The following is a 16,713-nucleotide window of genomic DNA, read 5'->3' on the forward strand; positions in this document are numbered from 1 at the left end:
TCTTACACCCTTTCCACTTCCTCTTCTGAAGGGTTCCCTGAGCTCTGAGGGAGGGATTTGATGGAGACGTCGCATTTAGGAATCAGAGTGGAAACGGATGTATCCTGTCCTGACTGCCCAGTCCCAAATAATCAACTCAGAGGCTGAATATGAATGTTTGGCCAATAGCTCAGGCTTGTTACTAGCTAACTCTTACATTTAAATTAACCCACAGTCCTATTTACGCTTTGCCGTGTGGCTCAAGACTTGTTACCTCATTTTTTATATGCCCTGCTGGCTCAGCGGCTGGCTGGTGTCTCTCCTGACTCCACCCTCCTCCTTCCCATCATTCACAGTTTGACTTGCCCAGCTACCGGCCTGTAAGCTTTTTATTAGCCAATGAGAGTAACAAAGATTGATAGTGTAAGAAAAGATTGTTCCATAGCATTGCTGCAAGGTTTCTGCATATTATCTGGCAGTATCTCTGGGTCTCTGTATTTGTTCCCATCTCTTGTAGGAGGAAGCCTCTCTGGTGATGGCTGAGAAAGACCCTGATCTACAGATACAGAAGAGTGTCATTGAGTCATTGTACTCCTACATTCCTTTAGTAGAGTAGGAAGGAGTACTTGGTTTTCCCTTACGTCTATGGCTTATGTGCTCAGGTTCTTTGGCCACTGGAGCAGTGTCAGACGTGAGTTCCATCTCATGGAGCAGGCCATAACCCTTGGGCTCTTTTCTAAAGTAGAGTGAGTTGGCATTTTCTGGGCTTAAAAGACATTCTTTAAAGTGAGAACTCATATTTCTATGATGTTACTGGAATCTTCTGAGTCCCTACCTCTGACACCATCCTTTTCTTCATCCCAGGTTTCTGTTTATCTCTCAGGTTCATTCCTTTTTTCTTTCTTTTTCCTCATGACTTCTGAGTATACCCTTGCTTTCTGTGGTGGAGGAAAAGCCTAGGCAAGGCCCAGCCACCTCTCTCCCCACATACCAGTTCAACTGCATGCTATCTGCCAAATGTCTACCTCTTGACGACAAGAGAGAATCTTTGTTGAACACGCAACAGTGTAGACCTCATTTTGATCATGGCCACCACTTTTGCTGGAAAGAAAAGCATTGCTCTCAAAGAACATGTTCTTATCCCTAGTCACAACCTTCAAAGTTCCATAGCTGCATTAACTGGAATGTTGGTTGTCTTTTATGACCGTCAGATACCATGTGTTCTTTTCTCTATCACGGTATCACCACAGAGAGACCAAATTCTGTTTTCAAGATGGCAGTAGATGACAAATTGGAAAGGAAGCATAACAATAATAATAATAAGGTTCCCAGGAGAAGGCACAACATTACTACACCCTAAGTACAATGGGAACACAGGACTTGAGAGCACCAGGCCATCCAGGCCGCCACTCTGCCGAGTCCGCTTCCCCTTTGCACAGTTCTCAGAGCCATGCAGAAGCACTAAGTAGTCACATTACAGCCTTGCTATTATTGGTATTGATGTCAGCATTAGCAGCATTCTAAGAGGTCGCCACAGGACCCGAAAGGACCATATGGCTCTCGTTATAAAAGAAGCATGGCGCCCCATGCCCTGAGATTGATTTGCCATGCAATGCCCAGACTGGGATGCCTGTAAATACCTTATTGATTGACACTTGACTGTGAAATGGCTCCCAGGAGAGTGCAAAGAGTCAAAATAATGAAATTGCTGAAAATGACTTGTTGATCCACCAGGATCACCAATAAAATGGTCTTCTGATGCTTGTGGCCATCCTGACAGACCCTGCCCCCGTGGTTCAGATACTCCTGGTGCCCGTTATATGAAAAAGCAGTCACAAAAAGATGTGACAGTCACAGAGGTCGTGATTCTAAAATTGTTTGTGTATGTGATATACATGTTGTTCTAGAGAGCCTTTGGCCGGCGTTAACATCGTAACCCTGCATGCATGCAAGAGGCATGATGAGCCTTTCCCTTCTCCTTGACATGTCATGCATGGATTATATATCCTGTCCTCTGATGGTAGCTTTTCATTTTTTAATTAAAAAATATAAGGGCGCCGGGCGGTGGTGGCGCACGCCTTTAATCCCAGCACTCGGGAGGCAGAGGCAGGCGGATCTCTGTGAGTTCGAGGCCAGCCTGGGCTACCAAGTGAGATCCAGGAAAGGCGCAAAGCTACACAAGAGAAACCCTGTCTCGGAAAACCAAAAAAAAAATAAAAATAAATAAAAAATAAAAAATAAAAAATATAAGGGCATGTTGGCTTGCAAATCCTATATCGTGAAGTTACTTTTAACAAATTAGCATGTCTTCACCCCGTGAACAGACTTGTTTCTATCCTCCAGGGAAAACTGGAGTACAGATTTTCGTATCTCATCATCTCAGATCAAGCAGGATTGATTCTTTCTCTGGAAATTTGGAACAAAGGGTCACTCCATTTAAATGGAAAGTCCTATAAATATTTAATAGTACTCCCACTTGCAAAGTCTTCATAAAATGTGACTTGAGGTGGTATGCTATCACTTTTCTCTTCGCTCTGACAGAATTTCTCCAAGCAGCAACTTGAGGAAGGGGGAGTTTGTTTTTCCGACTCATAGATGTGGAGATGTGGTCCATAGTGGTGGGGAAGACAGGGAGGCAGCCTGAGTGACGGGTGGCTGGCTACCCTGGTATTCAGGAAGCAGAGAATGTGGCTGTTATTCTCTATAGAGAGAGAATTCTCACCTACCTATAACTCCCTAACCCTGCCCCCTACAGGTCAGCATCTGCCAGGCAGGCACCATATCTAGGAGGTTCTTTCATTAAAGAAAGAACAGTGTCCCAAAACAATGCCACCCAACTATGGACCAACCATGAACACCATGAGCCTTGGCGACATGTCACAAACACCCAAAGCATGAACATCTGATCTCAAAGTTTTACCCAGTAGCTACATTGTTGTTCTGGAAGCTCTTTTTCCACTCAGGTTCTAGTATTATGGTTGGGCTTGATGACATAATATTTACCTCAAACACGGTCTTCAAATGATTTGCTGTACTTGACACGCGCCCTTCCCATAAAGGTTCTCAATGTGCATCGCTTTTCTCGCTTCTGCTGTACACGTCCCAGAGAATTTTGAATGTATCAAGTGAGAGGGAAGCCTATAGCTTTCTTTATCCCCAAATTTCTCACACCGTCCTTATCCGTAAGTACAACAGATTCTGTGGTGAACGCTGGGAAGAACGAGCTTTTCAAATGAGTAGATGTGTTATCAGGACAGGTAGAAAGCAATTTCCTGAACTGTTGAGAGATGGCTTGACCCCACCACGTTGCCTGCATGTTCTGGCATATGTGAAACTAACCCATGCCCAGGTTTTAGCAAATGAGACATCGTTAATTATACACACACGTTCCTATAAGCATACACTCCTTGCCTTTTTCATTTCCACTGACTTTTCAGTAGATGTCCAGTCACGCCTGTTGGACAGCAGGAACAAGAATGGGGGGCTGGTAGGAGAGGAGGAGAAAGGCTTTGAATGAAGGACATTTCTACAGTTGGCTAAATCACAAAGCACTGTTTAGAGGGGTTTAATTTACTGTGGTCTGTCCGCCTCTCCTTTTAGTATCTAATCACAACTAAATCAGAGCTGGATTCTCATCCTAAGCCCAGAGTTTGATAGTTCCCTCTCCCTCTCCTCCCCCTCCCCCTCTCCCTCCCCCCCCCCCCCCCGAGATTACAGATTTGTTTGCAGTTTTAAGAAGTATCACAGAGACATGTGTATGCATCTCTGTTTCCTCCAATGGGAATGTTGTCCATACACACCTCTGGTGCGATGCCACAGGCAGAAAACTGATGCCGGCACAGGCCGTGGACCATGTCCACATTGCACCAGAGTGTGCGGGGTCACTTAGCGCTGTGTCGTTTATCACACGGACAGATTTATGTGACCACAATCACAGGCAACATCAAGGCAGCCTGCATTAAAAGGAAACTCGTGCTACCCTTTCTAGCCACAACGACTTCCTCCATCACCTCATCTACCACAGCCCGTGGCAGCCACTGGTCTGTTCTGCTTATCTACAGTTATGTCATTTGAATGAATGGAATTGTACAGTCTGCAATCTTTGAGGTCTGGCTTTTTCTTTACTCCATCACAGTCTCTCCCACCAGTGTCTCTTGATCCCCAGAAAACAGTTTTTGAAACTGAATATTACTTCAAATAGAGGGCCATCTACTGTATGAATGCTTCATAATTAAATCTAAAATTTTTATGAAGTGAAAGAAAGTTTTCTTGAGTTTTGATGGTAACTTTGAGATTTCATACCCCAAAACAAAAAGAGCCCACAAGAAAAATAAATGTATTTAAATAGCATTTATCATGATGATTTTGTGTATCTTTTTTTTTTTAAATCTAATAAAGCCTGTTTGCTGGAATCATGTTTTTTCTCTTATAAATGCTACTAACATGTTGCAAGGATACTCCATCAATGTCAAAAGAAGATTAGAACCACTGTGGAGGATATTACAACCAAGGAGAGATTTTCTATATCATATTGCAAAGTCAAAATCTTTTTATTATACTGTCATTGTTTCTCAAATAAGGGGTTGAGGAAATTAAGACCTAGTGTATAATTTTTCTTTGCCTAGAAAACTGGTGACAGCCAGAGGTATTTCTCCCTCCCTCTCTCTTCCCTCTTCTCCATCAGCTGCCTCTTATTGCCTCCAGTGTGTTGGTTGCCCTGTTCGGCCTGCGTCTAAAGCCTCACGTTGACCTTTCAGAGAAAGCATCATGCCTTCCTGACTTCCCCATCCCTCTGCATTTTCTGTCTTTTTTTTTTCTGTAGAGTGTGAGCCAATCGAAGCAATAGCCAAGTTTGACTATGTCGGCCGGTCTGCTAGAGAGCTGTCCTTCAAGAAGGGTGCGTCCCTACTGCTGTATCACCGCGCCTCTGAGGACTGGTGGGAAGGCAGACACAACGGCATCGACGGGCTTGTGCCTCATCAGTACATCGTGGTGCAGGACATGTGAGTAGGCCCAACCTTTCAGTGGCCCAAGTGGAGTTAGTCACACAACATAAAGTGAGTAGAAACACTTAATGACATACATAGCTTTAGAAATAAGAAAGTGTGTAACGTGGCAACTGAATAAACATGTCTATCTAAACGACTAAACAGAGGGGCCTGTTATCCATAATGTAATAATGTATATATGCACATACTCATAGACATTCTAGACACAGGAGCAAAGTATTGAAAGCTATATTCCTAAAATCTTAACCACAGTTGCCTCTTGGTGTAGGGGGGGTTTTTGTTGTTGCTTTCAAAACTCTGAGCTCTGACTGTCCTGGAACACACTCTGTAGCCCAGGCTCACAAACTCAAGTCCTCTGCAAGAGCAGCATGTGCTCTTGACCTTGAATGTCTTCCCAGCACCCTCAAGTAGATTTTCATTCTAAACATAATAATGTTGCCAGAAAATTTCAGGCATACAAAAGAATAGTCATCATCTATAACACACTACATCAGCCAAGTGTGGTGACACACACCTTTCATCCCAGCACTCGGGAGGCAGAGGCAGGTGGATCTCTGTGAGTTTGAGGCCACCAAACCTGGGTGTTGGGAACCAAGCACCTGTACCTCAGCTCTAGGGGCTAGAGTGCCCTCTTCTGGCCTCCATAGCATCTGCACTCACATGTACATACACACACAAACCAAACCTACGAACCAAGGAGAGTAGAGTTAGCAAAAGACTTACATAAATGCCATCCCTTATTTTTCCCCCACTCATCAAATCCAAAGGCTCTCTCACTTGCTTCCCGTTGTTTCAGGGATGATACATTTTCAGACACTCTGAGCCAAAAAGCCGACAGTGAGGCCAGCAGCGGGCCGGTCACCGAAGACAAGTCTTCATCCAAGGACATGAACTCTCCCACCGACCGCCATTCTGATGGCTATTTAGCGAGGTGAGTGACGTTTGGTCATCGGCTCCTGATCTCCCTTCTGCAGGGGCGATGAGGAGCAGTCATACAGTCAGCCTTAAAGTATTTTCCCAGTGCCGTAAGATTTTCTGTTTTCTTTTCTTCTTCACCGAACATCTAGGCAAAGAAAGAGAGGAGAACCACCCCCTCCAGGAAGACGTCCTGGCAGGACCAGTGATGGCCATTGTCCCCTCCACCCCCCACATGCTCTTTCTAACTCCTCAATTGACCTGGGGTCCCCAAACCTAGCCAGTCACCCCAGGGGTCTGTTGCAAAATCGTGGCCTCAATAACGACAGTCCTGAGAGGCGGCGCCGGCCGGGCCATGGCAGCCTGACCAACATCAGCCGGCATGACTCCCTCAAGAAGATTGACAGCCCACCTATCAGGAGGTCCACGTCATCGGGGCAGTACACCAGCTTCAATGACCACAAGCCACTGGACCCAGAAACAATTGCTCAGGTATAGTGCTTCTAACTGGATGTTGTGTTTTAAGTCCTTAAGCGTGTGATAAAGGCAATATGAAACATTTAAAAATGTGCAAACTATATTTTTATATAGCCATAACTAAAGAAAACAAAGGAAGTCATCTCACTGACTAGTTTAAAGCTTGGCCGTGAATCTCTTGATGATCCATTTGCTGCTGGAAGATTAGATTCTAGGCATATTAGATTCGTATTGATTTAAGTAGATGTGGGAGAAATGGAGGAGCCAGGGCATTCATACCCCTCCGCGGTGAACAGCCAGGAAAACACTGAATGAATAAGGACCTCCTAACAGAGCATATACAATCTAAAGCTTGCAGAACAGACAACCCAGAAACAGAGTAAATTAATATAAACCAAAGATGACACTTCCAACTTGGCAACTGATAGATTTGTCAATAAATAATGTAATCAACAATGGTTAGCCATTTAAAGACCCGTAATGCTGGATCTTCTGTACCTCTCTTCTGCCCTTCCCAACACTGACCTCACAGAGGGGCTCTGTCGTTCATCTGTAGTGATCAGAACTGGCAAAGCAGAGGTAAAGCAGTGTGGATGAGTTTCCCCATCCCACCATTGGCCCTCTGGTCCAGAAATTGTTATCTAGCAACAGAGAAAGTGGATAGATTTGGTCCTGGACATGAGTAATTTCAACCATCTCCCAGCTCTCCAAAGCTTTAAGATTAAGTGGATCAAGAATGAGTGAGAAACAAGAAAATGGATTAGTCTTTTAAAAAAAAAAAAAAAAGGACCCAGGAATCCTTGGTATGACCCATTCCCAAACTATTTTGAGTATCCTAATGATATGACAGAGAATTTTGGATGGCAACTCAGGCTATTTGAGGAGTGTAAGGCATTTGTAAACAATTAAATGAATTTTAAGTATCGAGCAATTTCTCGGCAAAAATCAAAAAGGCTTTTGACCTTTGAGTTTTTCTATTTAGAGGGTTCTGCAAAGCCCTTCAAGACCTTTTTAGAACCAGCTCCATTTAATCATAGCTGAAAGTCATGACTGGAGAACCCCCGAACATCACTGCTGTAATAAACACGTGAAATGTGATTCGGTTTAGAGACAGATTTAGGAGCTTGAGGAGGGTAAGAAGACATAATGAAACTATTTAACCCTTTTACTGCCAGGACCAGGAAATCCTTTCATTGGAAATCATAAAGACAAAAGTCACAGATAAACCAGTTTCTATACATTCTGTCTGGGGCAAATATTTGGTTTGTATGGTTGGGTTTTATCCCCATGTTTAACAGTAAAGGAAATCACATATGAAAGTAATTGTTTGAAAATTAAGTATTATGTCACCCTCACAAAACGGCTTCTAGCTCTGTCCTTTGCCCATCTCCAGCCTTCAAAGATTCCCACGGGGCCAAAAGAGCATCTCATAGTGATGCTCATACATACAAAAACATGCAAGTCCTTTGACCGAGCAAGTCAGTGGGATCCTTGAGTAGACTGGGAGAGCGTGCTGTCTACAGATGATCATCGTATCATGATTGGCTTTATTCTGTATTGGAGACTGTGATTTAATATCATGTCTTTGCTGATTCATTTAGCAAATACGTGTTGAGCATTGACGATGCAGGATCTGGGAAAGGCTTTCTTGACGAACAGGTTAAATGCTGCCGTTTTCCCGAGGTGCTGGCCGTACAGTGGGGAAGGACAAGGGAGGCCGTTACACTGTGGGGGAGCAAGGATTGTGGTCCAGGTGCACGGCCAAAGTCCCGGGGATGAAGGGAAGAAGCATTTCAGTCAGAACATGGCAGGGTTTTCACCCCATCTCAACACTGCCTGTATTTTGAACTTCTGCTTTAAAAAAAAAAATCATAAATTTTGCTATCTTAACCAAGTTCAGTAAAGAATATTTCTATTCTCATGAAATAACTCTCCAGAACTGTACACAATTGATACTTTCTACTCATTAAACAACGGTCCCCAAGTCCTCCTGGCATCCACTCTCTGTTCCTGTGAATTTGACTAATTCACATACCTCGTATGTGTAGATGCATACAATATTTATATTTTTGTGACTATTTTGTTCCCTATAGCACAAGGTACTCAAGGTGCACACACACAGTTGCATTTGCCAAGATTCTTTTCAATTCTGAGTGGTACTCCATTTTTTATGAGTATGTATTTATATACATATATGTATATGGAGAGAAAGCATGCATTATCTTTATCAGTCCTTCAATGGGACACACTTTGCCCTTTGAAATAAATTTTTATAATTCTCCGTTTACACTGAGCTGGATTAATGATATATTTGATAAATATAAGGAAAACGGTATTTTTTTAATTAAATGTATTCAATTTCAATTCTTTTTCTTTGTTGATATAACAACTTTACATATTTATAGGAGGCAATATAATAATATGATATAGGTATGTGTAGTTATCACACCAGCATTGCGGCTCACTTAGTTTCCCTTTATAAACTATGGAACTATGAACTATTGCTGCCCGACTGTGCTACAGACCACTACAACTCCTTTGTATCAATGTTAATTAATGACTGTGCAAAAGACACACTGAACGACTGTGCAAAAGACACAGTGAAATGTTCTTAGACCCACTCGTGGAATTTCCATCAGTCCAGCAGTTGAAAGTGTGCATTGGCAGAGCAGTACCGATTTAATTAACTGATGTCCCTGCTGGAGCTGCGGTTTCTCTCAGAAGGATGGGCAGCCCTTGCTCAGTGTTCCAGTCACAGGGCGATTCGTATAATGGTAGCCCCCAGAGAATTTTACCACCGTGCAAAAAGTATTTCATGTTTCTAGATCGTCAGCCTAAGTGACAACCAGAGACATTCTTCAAAGAATGATGGTGTTTATGTGGGAACAGCAGAGACATTGCTTTGGGAAGGTGTTGCTGTTGTAAATTGGGAGCATATCCTAAGAGGTGGAGACACAAACATTTGAAAGGCGAAAGAGGACCACGTTATCTGGAAGAGTCGTCCTTGGCTACAAGGGCTCATAAATGACAAGGCTGGTGTCCATCCAAGGTTGGACAGACAGTTGCGAGGCAGATGTCCCTGCTGAATCGATGTCCTTGTAGAAGGACTTTCTATGTAAGAGCACAATGGCCTTTGTCAAGGTTATAGATCTGGCAGGGGTTTTGTGCATACTTTGGCTTTTTTTTTTCTTTTTAAATCAGGCACACATGCGTAAGATCCCTTCCTTTACAAGCTTCCATTGCTTAGGCCTGACAAGTGTGCCTCCAGTTTGATCCTCAGATTTTTCATGATAGGAGAAAATGACAAAATAGGGTTACCTGTCACTTGTCCCTGCCCCCCCCCAAAATAAGAGGAAACCGTGAGAAAGAATAGACAACTGTAATCCATCCCACTAAAATGACTAAGTGCCCCGATGTACTCCTCGGGGAAGCGGCATGACCCCTGTGGATTTTCAAGTCGAACTCACCACCTCTGTCTTACTGCTTCTGTTTCTGCGATGAAACACCAAAAGCAGCTTGGGGAGGAAAGGGATTATTTTATGTTACGGCTTGTAGTCCAGCATCCCGGGAAGTCGAGGCAAGAATTCAAAGGGGAGCAGGAACTAACGCAGAGGCCATGGCAGAGTGCTGTTTACCGGCCTGCTCCTCCCAAGACCACCTGCCTAGGGGGTGTACCACCCACCCGGACGGGGCCCTCCTCCACCAATTACTCATTAAGAACCCGCAACAGAAGCTTGTCCACAGGCCAATCCAGTGGAGGTGTTTCCTCAACTGAGGTCCCCTCTTCCAAAATTACCCTAGCCTGGGTCACGGGGACACAAAACTAGGCAGCTCATCTCCTGTCTCCCCCATGTAGTGGATTCAGAGCTGAGAGGGACTTCTCACGGGAGAAGGTGAGTTGACTTGGGAAGTCCCCGTGGCTGCTGCAGATGACTGACTGACTGGGAGAGTCGCCCAGAGTTCACAGAGCTGTGCTGCCACAGAATAGTAACATATAGCCATGGTGACCTAAGTTGCTGTGACATAGGACCCTCCTGCTAGAGAGACATCTCTAGTGCCCGGTGACCACACAGTATCTCCGCTGCCATCTACCATGCTCACCTGATGGGCTGCAGCACCATACTCCTGGCTGCTCAGAGCCTAGGCCCCATAGCCATCCAGGCAGCATCCTGATGTCCCCATCAGTCCAACCCACACACAGCTCATGGGACCCACACCTATGCCACACTGGTCTGTAGACAGCCAGGCACAGTTCTGCCCCCTGGCCCCTGCAAGAGCCATGTCCATAGCCAGGTGGCAACCCAGCCTACCAAAAGGCCAGGCAGACAGCTATGGCCCACAGTGCCCGCATACACCCATGCCGTTCCAACAACCAATCAGGTAGTGGCTCTATACACACACACACACACACACACACACACACACACACACACACACACACACACCAGCAAAACTGTCAAGCCACTGCAGTCACAGATGCCTGCATCCTGGACCAGGGATGCCATCATAGACCTCGCTGGCAAGGATTGTAGATGATGTACACAGGAGCCACATTCCTGAGTCCGTCTAGAATCAAGGTCAACAACATCCAACAACAGGTGTTAGGCCTCTCAACAAAGAATAACTAACCTAGAAAATTTGAAAATGTGAATATTGCACCAGATGTACAGATCATCAACAAAGCGGGGGGAACCAGCAAAATACAAAGGGGATGGGAATCACAGAAACTCTTGTTAGCTGACCCTAAAGAAAAGGAAATTCACAGCCTTGAAAACAAATTCAAAATAATGGCCATTGCAGAATTGAGAATAAGTGAAGACAATTCAGAAAATAGTCTTTCGTGACCTAAGAGATAGAAATCATGAAACAAAACCCAAGCACCTCAAGAACTCAGTAAGTGGAATTAAAACACACACACACACACACACACACACAATTGAGAGTCACAGTACAAGAGTATGCTGAAGCCATAGAATGAATTCCAGGAATTCGAAATGGGGCTTCTGAATGAGGGAGGCCAGTCAAAGCAAAGCAGCACAACAGTAAAGAACAATACATTTTTTAAGGTAAATTAATAGGTTTTCTGTCTCCTGATAATAAGTTTCTCCGCCAACAACACAGTAAGCCAGATCAAGCTGAAATGGAGAAGTAGAACAACAGGTTTATTGAGAGCAACTCCCGGACGGCTTCTCTGGTCCCAGAGATTGAGGCCAGAGGAGTTGTGTCCCCAAATGAAAGCAGGGAGATTTTTATGGATGATAGGTGAGTTTGTGCCCAAATCTGGTCAAAATCGAGCGTTCAGGCGGGGACTTGGGCGGCTGGCAACTTCAGCGGAGAAAGCTGCTAAGAACTAGGATTGTGAACGGGGCTTTTTGGTGCCTTTCCTTTGTTCGGAGACTGAGTGGGTGGGGTTTGGAGAGCGAGCGAGCCCGGAATGGGGCTTTCTGGATCATATAGAGGCAAGCTGGAGGTTCCTAATAGTGCCACTCCCTATGGGGGCCGTTTTCTTTCAAACCACCACAATTGGTTAAAATCAAATATTTAAGCCTTATCAATTAGAAAATAATTTGAATGTTTCACACACAAAGAAGTAGTAAGCATATGAGGATATACATCATAACCTAAACTGGTCATTACACACACATTTATGTACATGTGAGATATATAGAGAGAGATATATAGATATATATCTGTAAATCACACAGAACTCCCTAAATATGTGCAAATTTCTAACTAAATTTTCATATCAATAATTCTGTTTATTATAAACAGTTCTCACTTTTCTATACATCTCAAGAGGGGCTGGAGAGAAGGCTCAATTGGTAAAGTTCTTGACACACTTCCAGGAAGATGGCTGCTCCATTCTCAGAACCAACTTTAAAAATCGAGGTGTGGTGGTGTGCGCTTGTAAACAAAGCCCCTGGGGAGGCAGAGACAGGCAGATCCCTAGGGTCTGCTGGCTGGTCAGCCTACCTGAAGTCAATGAGTTCCAAGACAGTGAGACACTCAAAAGAAAAATGGACAGCACCCGATGAATAACACCTGAGGTTGACCTCCAGCCCACACATGCCCCCCCCACACACACACACACGAAATAGAATTCTGATCAATACCGCACAAGTTAGAAGAGACCTCAGTAGGTTGCCTAGTACCTCAGAATGGCAATTGCTTGACCATGTGCATTGCTTCTGAAGTATCATTTAGAAGCACACCAAAGGCCTACGGTACAGTGCACACACTCTACAGACTATAAAGTTAAATCTCCATGCTCTTTTGACCTATCTGTTCACTTTGTTTCTATAAAGATGAGCCTATCCTTTTTTTTTTTTTTTCCCTTTCCAACAGGATATCGAAGAGACCATGAACACTGCTTTGAACGAACTCCGTGAGCTGGAGAGACAGAGCACGGTGAAGCACACCCCCGACGTCGTGCTGGACACCTTGGAGCAGGTGAAAAACGCGCCCACCCCTGCGACGTCCATGGAATCTCTCAGCCCGTTGCACAACGTGGCCACCCTCCGGGGCTCGGAGCCCCAGATCCGCCGCAGCACGAGCTCCTCCAGTGATACCATGAGCACTTTCAAGCCGATGGTGGCGCCCAGGATGGGCGTGCAGCTGAAGCCCCCAGCCCTAAGGCCAAAGCCCGCTGTTCTTCCAAAAACAAACCCCACCGTGGGCCCCGCGGCGCCTGCCCAGGGCCCCACGGACAAGTCTTGCACGATGTAGAAAACCCGAGGTCCTGAGGGGAGGGGGTCTGGAGGTGGGGATGGATCGGTGACCTGAGTCAGTGATCGGTGACGTTCCTTCGTCTTGCGCTTATAACTGGAGATCTTTGGACTTTTCTATGTTGTCGAATGTAATGCTGTCTGGAACTAGCTAAGTTAACATGGGCATTTGTATTTTGTAACTTTTTTTAATAACTGGACACATGTCGTTTTAAAGACAATAGAAACACTTAGACTTACTTGAAAATCCAATGCTGCGCCCCTTGTCACCAAGGCTGCACACCTCGCCCCACATGGTCTATGGCTTCGGATTTAGTGTGGCCCAGGTGAGCGTCCTCCAAGCCAGAGAACCCGCCTTCTGGGTCTTACTGGAGCATCGCCTGGCGCGGTCTGTGACACTTGTGGGAAGAGCGTCCAGAGGGGGTCCAGCCCCTGTTAAAGGCCACAGAGGGAGGCTCCAGGGAACCCTCGGTCCATGGCGTGAAGGGGTTCGATGACGGCCCCTTCCCTAAGGGTCATCTCCCTGGATCTGGGTTAAAGACTCAATGGAAGAGGATGGAGAGAAGAAACTTAAATATTGCTTGGCGTGAACCTGGAAAAGGCAAAGGAGACTGCGTCTCCCGATCTGTCGACATGACTCCCTCCAAGACATGATCAGGCCCTGGAGATGCCCAAGTCCACCGCCTCCATTTACAGAGGACTAGAGCAGACAAATAGTAAGGACTTTCTGGTTGCCCCGCAGACTCCTGCAAAGTTGTTCAATAACTGCCTAAGAAGTATCTCTACCTTCCCTAGAATCCCACGTTCCCCTTGATGGCCATGGGAAAAAACAAACAGGAAATGAATCCTTGGTTCGCTGATGTTGTGACGAAATTACCTTGATTCCTTCACACCACAACGACCCAGTGCTCCCCAAACTGAGCCCCTCCCCCCCCCCCCCCCCCCCCCCCGCTCTGCTGCCCAAATCTTTGAGCCAAGCCAGATCTGGCTACGGTACCGAGGGGGAGCCGCGCCAGGACACACCATGGGAAGATGACCTTGGTGGTGGCCGGGGTGGGTTCTTCCCAGTTTTGTACCTCAGCACCATGACTTCTGTTCTTGTCCCATTTCTGTTTGATTTGCTGTTTGGGATTTTTGCCTGTGACTTCTACAGAACTCAGAGAGTCAAAAGGACTCAGTTAGGAGCTTCTTCCTCTGACCTTTAAGCTCATAGTCAGTTTTCTTTATCGTTATATTTACTATATTTTTCCTCTAGCTTAAAAAGAAAAGGGTAGATCGTGTGTGTGTGTGTGTGTGTGTGTGTGTGTGTGTGTGTGTGTGTGTGTGTGTGTGTGTGGTGCTGGGATTGAACCGGAGGCCTCTCGCTTGCTAAGCACACACTCTACCACTGAGCTGTCCCCCCCCCCCCCCCCCCCGCCCCCATCATTCTGAACACGACTGTTTTTACTAAGGTACAAATCACCGCTCTAGCAGCAGCAGATGTCTACACTAGTGCTGCGCTTCCTCATGAAGCAAGCCGATGTCTCAGAACAAAGCCCTTTGCACATACCATGCACTACCTTCTAGGTTTAATTTCAAACGGGCGTGCCCACCTCAGTAGCACGGCGTCGACCATAATTCACGCGGGAACAAATTAAGATCTGTACTAAAATCAGGATCATGACTGATCGCTACCTCAGTTTGCTGATCTAATCCTTCTGTTGCAGAAAAAAAATATATAAGGATGAAATATCCCCTTTCAAAGTCACTCTCTTCACTTCACAAGTGTATTGAAGACATACTCCCCACCCCCAGCTACTTAAACCTCAAAGTTGCCAGGCAATAGTGGTGTGCACCTTTAATCCCAGCACTCGGGAGGCAGAGGCAGGCGGATCTCTGAGTTCCAGGCCAGCCTGGTCTACAGAGTGAGTTCCAGGACAGCCAGGACTACACAGGGAAAAATAACTCAAAAGTTTCAGAACCATACTTTTTGGCCATTTTAAAAAAGAAACCATAGAGACCCAGCCAGAATTGAACTATGCTGGACACTGAGCCTTTTAAACAACCCACCCCTGGCTCCCTTGGAAATGTATTATCTCCTAAATGAACCCACCATTTATTAGAAAACAATACTGATTCTTAAAACCATTTTTCCTTCTTTGATGGAGGAAGCCAGGCACAGGTCTAAGAAGCTAGCAGCAGCCTTTCTGAATTTGTTTGTAAATGCCTTTCTTAAGCTTTCATGTTAGCTTTTCCGATCTTACTCCTACAAAACTGCCACCCCAGTGTCTGCTGCCTGCTGTGTGTCCCCTAGATCAGGACTCTGCTGCCTTGAAGGACAAAGGACATGCTTTTGTAGACCCCCCTGGGGCCTGAGAGCTGGGCCTCTTCCTCCAGGAAATGGCTCCCACTTTCCTCCTGTTCTTTTATTTTTTTCCTCCATCTTCTTTCCTGTAGACAATTCCAGACTGACTTCTGTCTCTGAAATGAAAGCAAACCTTCCGGGAAGCAGTCGCCTGTCCTTCCTTTGTTTAGCCGATGAGACAACAGTTTTACGTTTTCCCATCTGACGTGGGTACCCTTTGAGCCCTGCACAGGTTAGTATCAGATCAGGTGTCCCCTCAAGGATCCTAAAAACCTGTCAGTAGAGCTCACTGAGAGCTACAGTCGCTGCCACGGGTCACCCTGGCGGGGTTTAAGCCACAGATGTAGCACACAGCAGGAAGGCACAAGGAAAGGAAGACATGAACCCCAAGGTGCTCTGACCTCTCCCCAATTCCCAGATCTTGGAGTCCATACGCAGTTCAGGGAGGGGATCATCTGATGGGCAGATTCTAGTCCACAACAATACCTGACTCTCCACATTCACAAAATATCCATGGTTGGTAGGACCGCGTGCGTGCGTGCGTGCATGCGTGTTCGTGTTCCATAGAACCCAGATGCAGACTGGCAAAGCCCTTTGGTGTGAGTTGAGGGTCTGAGGGATGAATTGTTAGGACTGCACATTTTTTGAAGAATGTCACAGTAAACTTTCAAACTGTTGCGGGCACTCTGTGGAGCTCAAGTTCCTGCTGCAGGTCAACATCATTGTCCAACAGTCTTACTTGTGTTCACACAACAGAATCTGACTTGGGTGCCCCTTGAACTATCCATGGAACAATCCGTAGTGAGGTCCCACTTACTCTACAGCCTCAGTCAGGAGTAATTATCAACGGATCAAGAACTCCCAAGGGAAGATGGTCTCTCTTGAGTTTTCTGTCTCTATATATTTGCCATTCCTAAAGTGGCTTTAAAATTTAATTAAGAAAGGGGAAAGAGCTGGGCTGGTGGTGGTGGCGGTCTCAGCGTTCAGGAATGGCTCGGCCTCTGATATCTGTAAACTGAAGGAACCGTGTTCTGACGTCTGAAATCCAACAGTAAAGAGACTGTGTCTGTTGAGAGTTCAGATTTGGGTTGATATTTATTCCTGAACACAGCAGAAAAGACCAGAAATGCAAGGAAATGCATTTGGGATGCCACCTCTCTCCTATCTGCCACTGAGACCCCGAGACACAGAGAGCCTAGAACTGAAGGTTCTACCCATGTGCAAACAGAACCCCCTCTACTTCAGAATCCCACCCCCACCCCTC

At 45.6% G+C, this 16,713-nt stretch overlaps 1 protein-coding gene across 4 annotated transcripts in view; it reads left to right on the forward strand.

Moving 5' to 3' along the window:
• Positions 1–13,965, forward strand: part of Srgap1 (SLIT-ROBO Rho GTPase activating protein 1) — a 279,322-nt gene extending 265,357 nt beyond the window's left edge. For 2 of the 4 annotated variants that reach the window (XM_076554167.1, XM_076554166.1), the window contains exons 19-22: positions 4,802–4,982; positions 5,785–5,919; positions 6,056–6,395; positions 12,726–13,344. In XM_076554167.1, coding sequence (XP_076410282.1) covers positions 4,802–4,982; positions 5,785–5,919; positions 6,056–6,395; positions 12,726–13,106 — 1,037 coding nt within the window. In that variant the 3' untranslated portion in view covers positions 13,107–13,344. Of the gene's footprint in view, positions 1–4,801; positions 4,983–5,784; positions 5,920–6,055; positions 6,396–12,725 lie in introns of all 4 variants that reach the window. The other 2 variants (XM_076554169.1, XM_076554168.1) reach the window with 1 other exon arrangement.
• Positions 13,966–16,713: the final 2,748 nt, after the last annotated feature.

This window comes from Peromyscus maniculatus, chromosome 18 (assembly GCF_049852395.1).
Source record: "Peromyscus maniculatus bairdii isolate BWxNUB_F1_BW_parent chromosome 18, HU_Pman_BW_mat_3.1, whole genome shotgun sequence".
Lineage (NCBI taxonomy): Eukaryota > Metazoa > Chordata > Mammalia > Rodentia > Cricetidae > Peromyscus > Peromyscus maniculatus.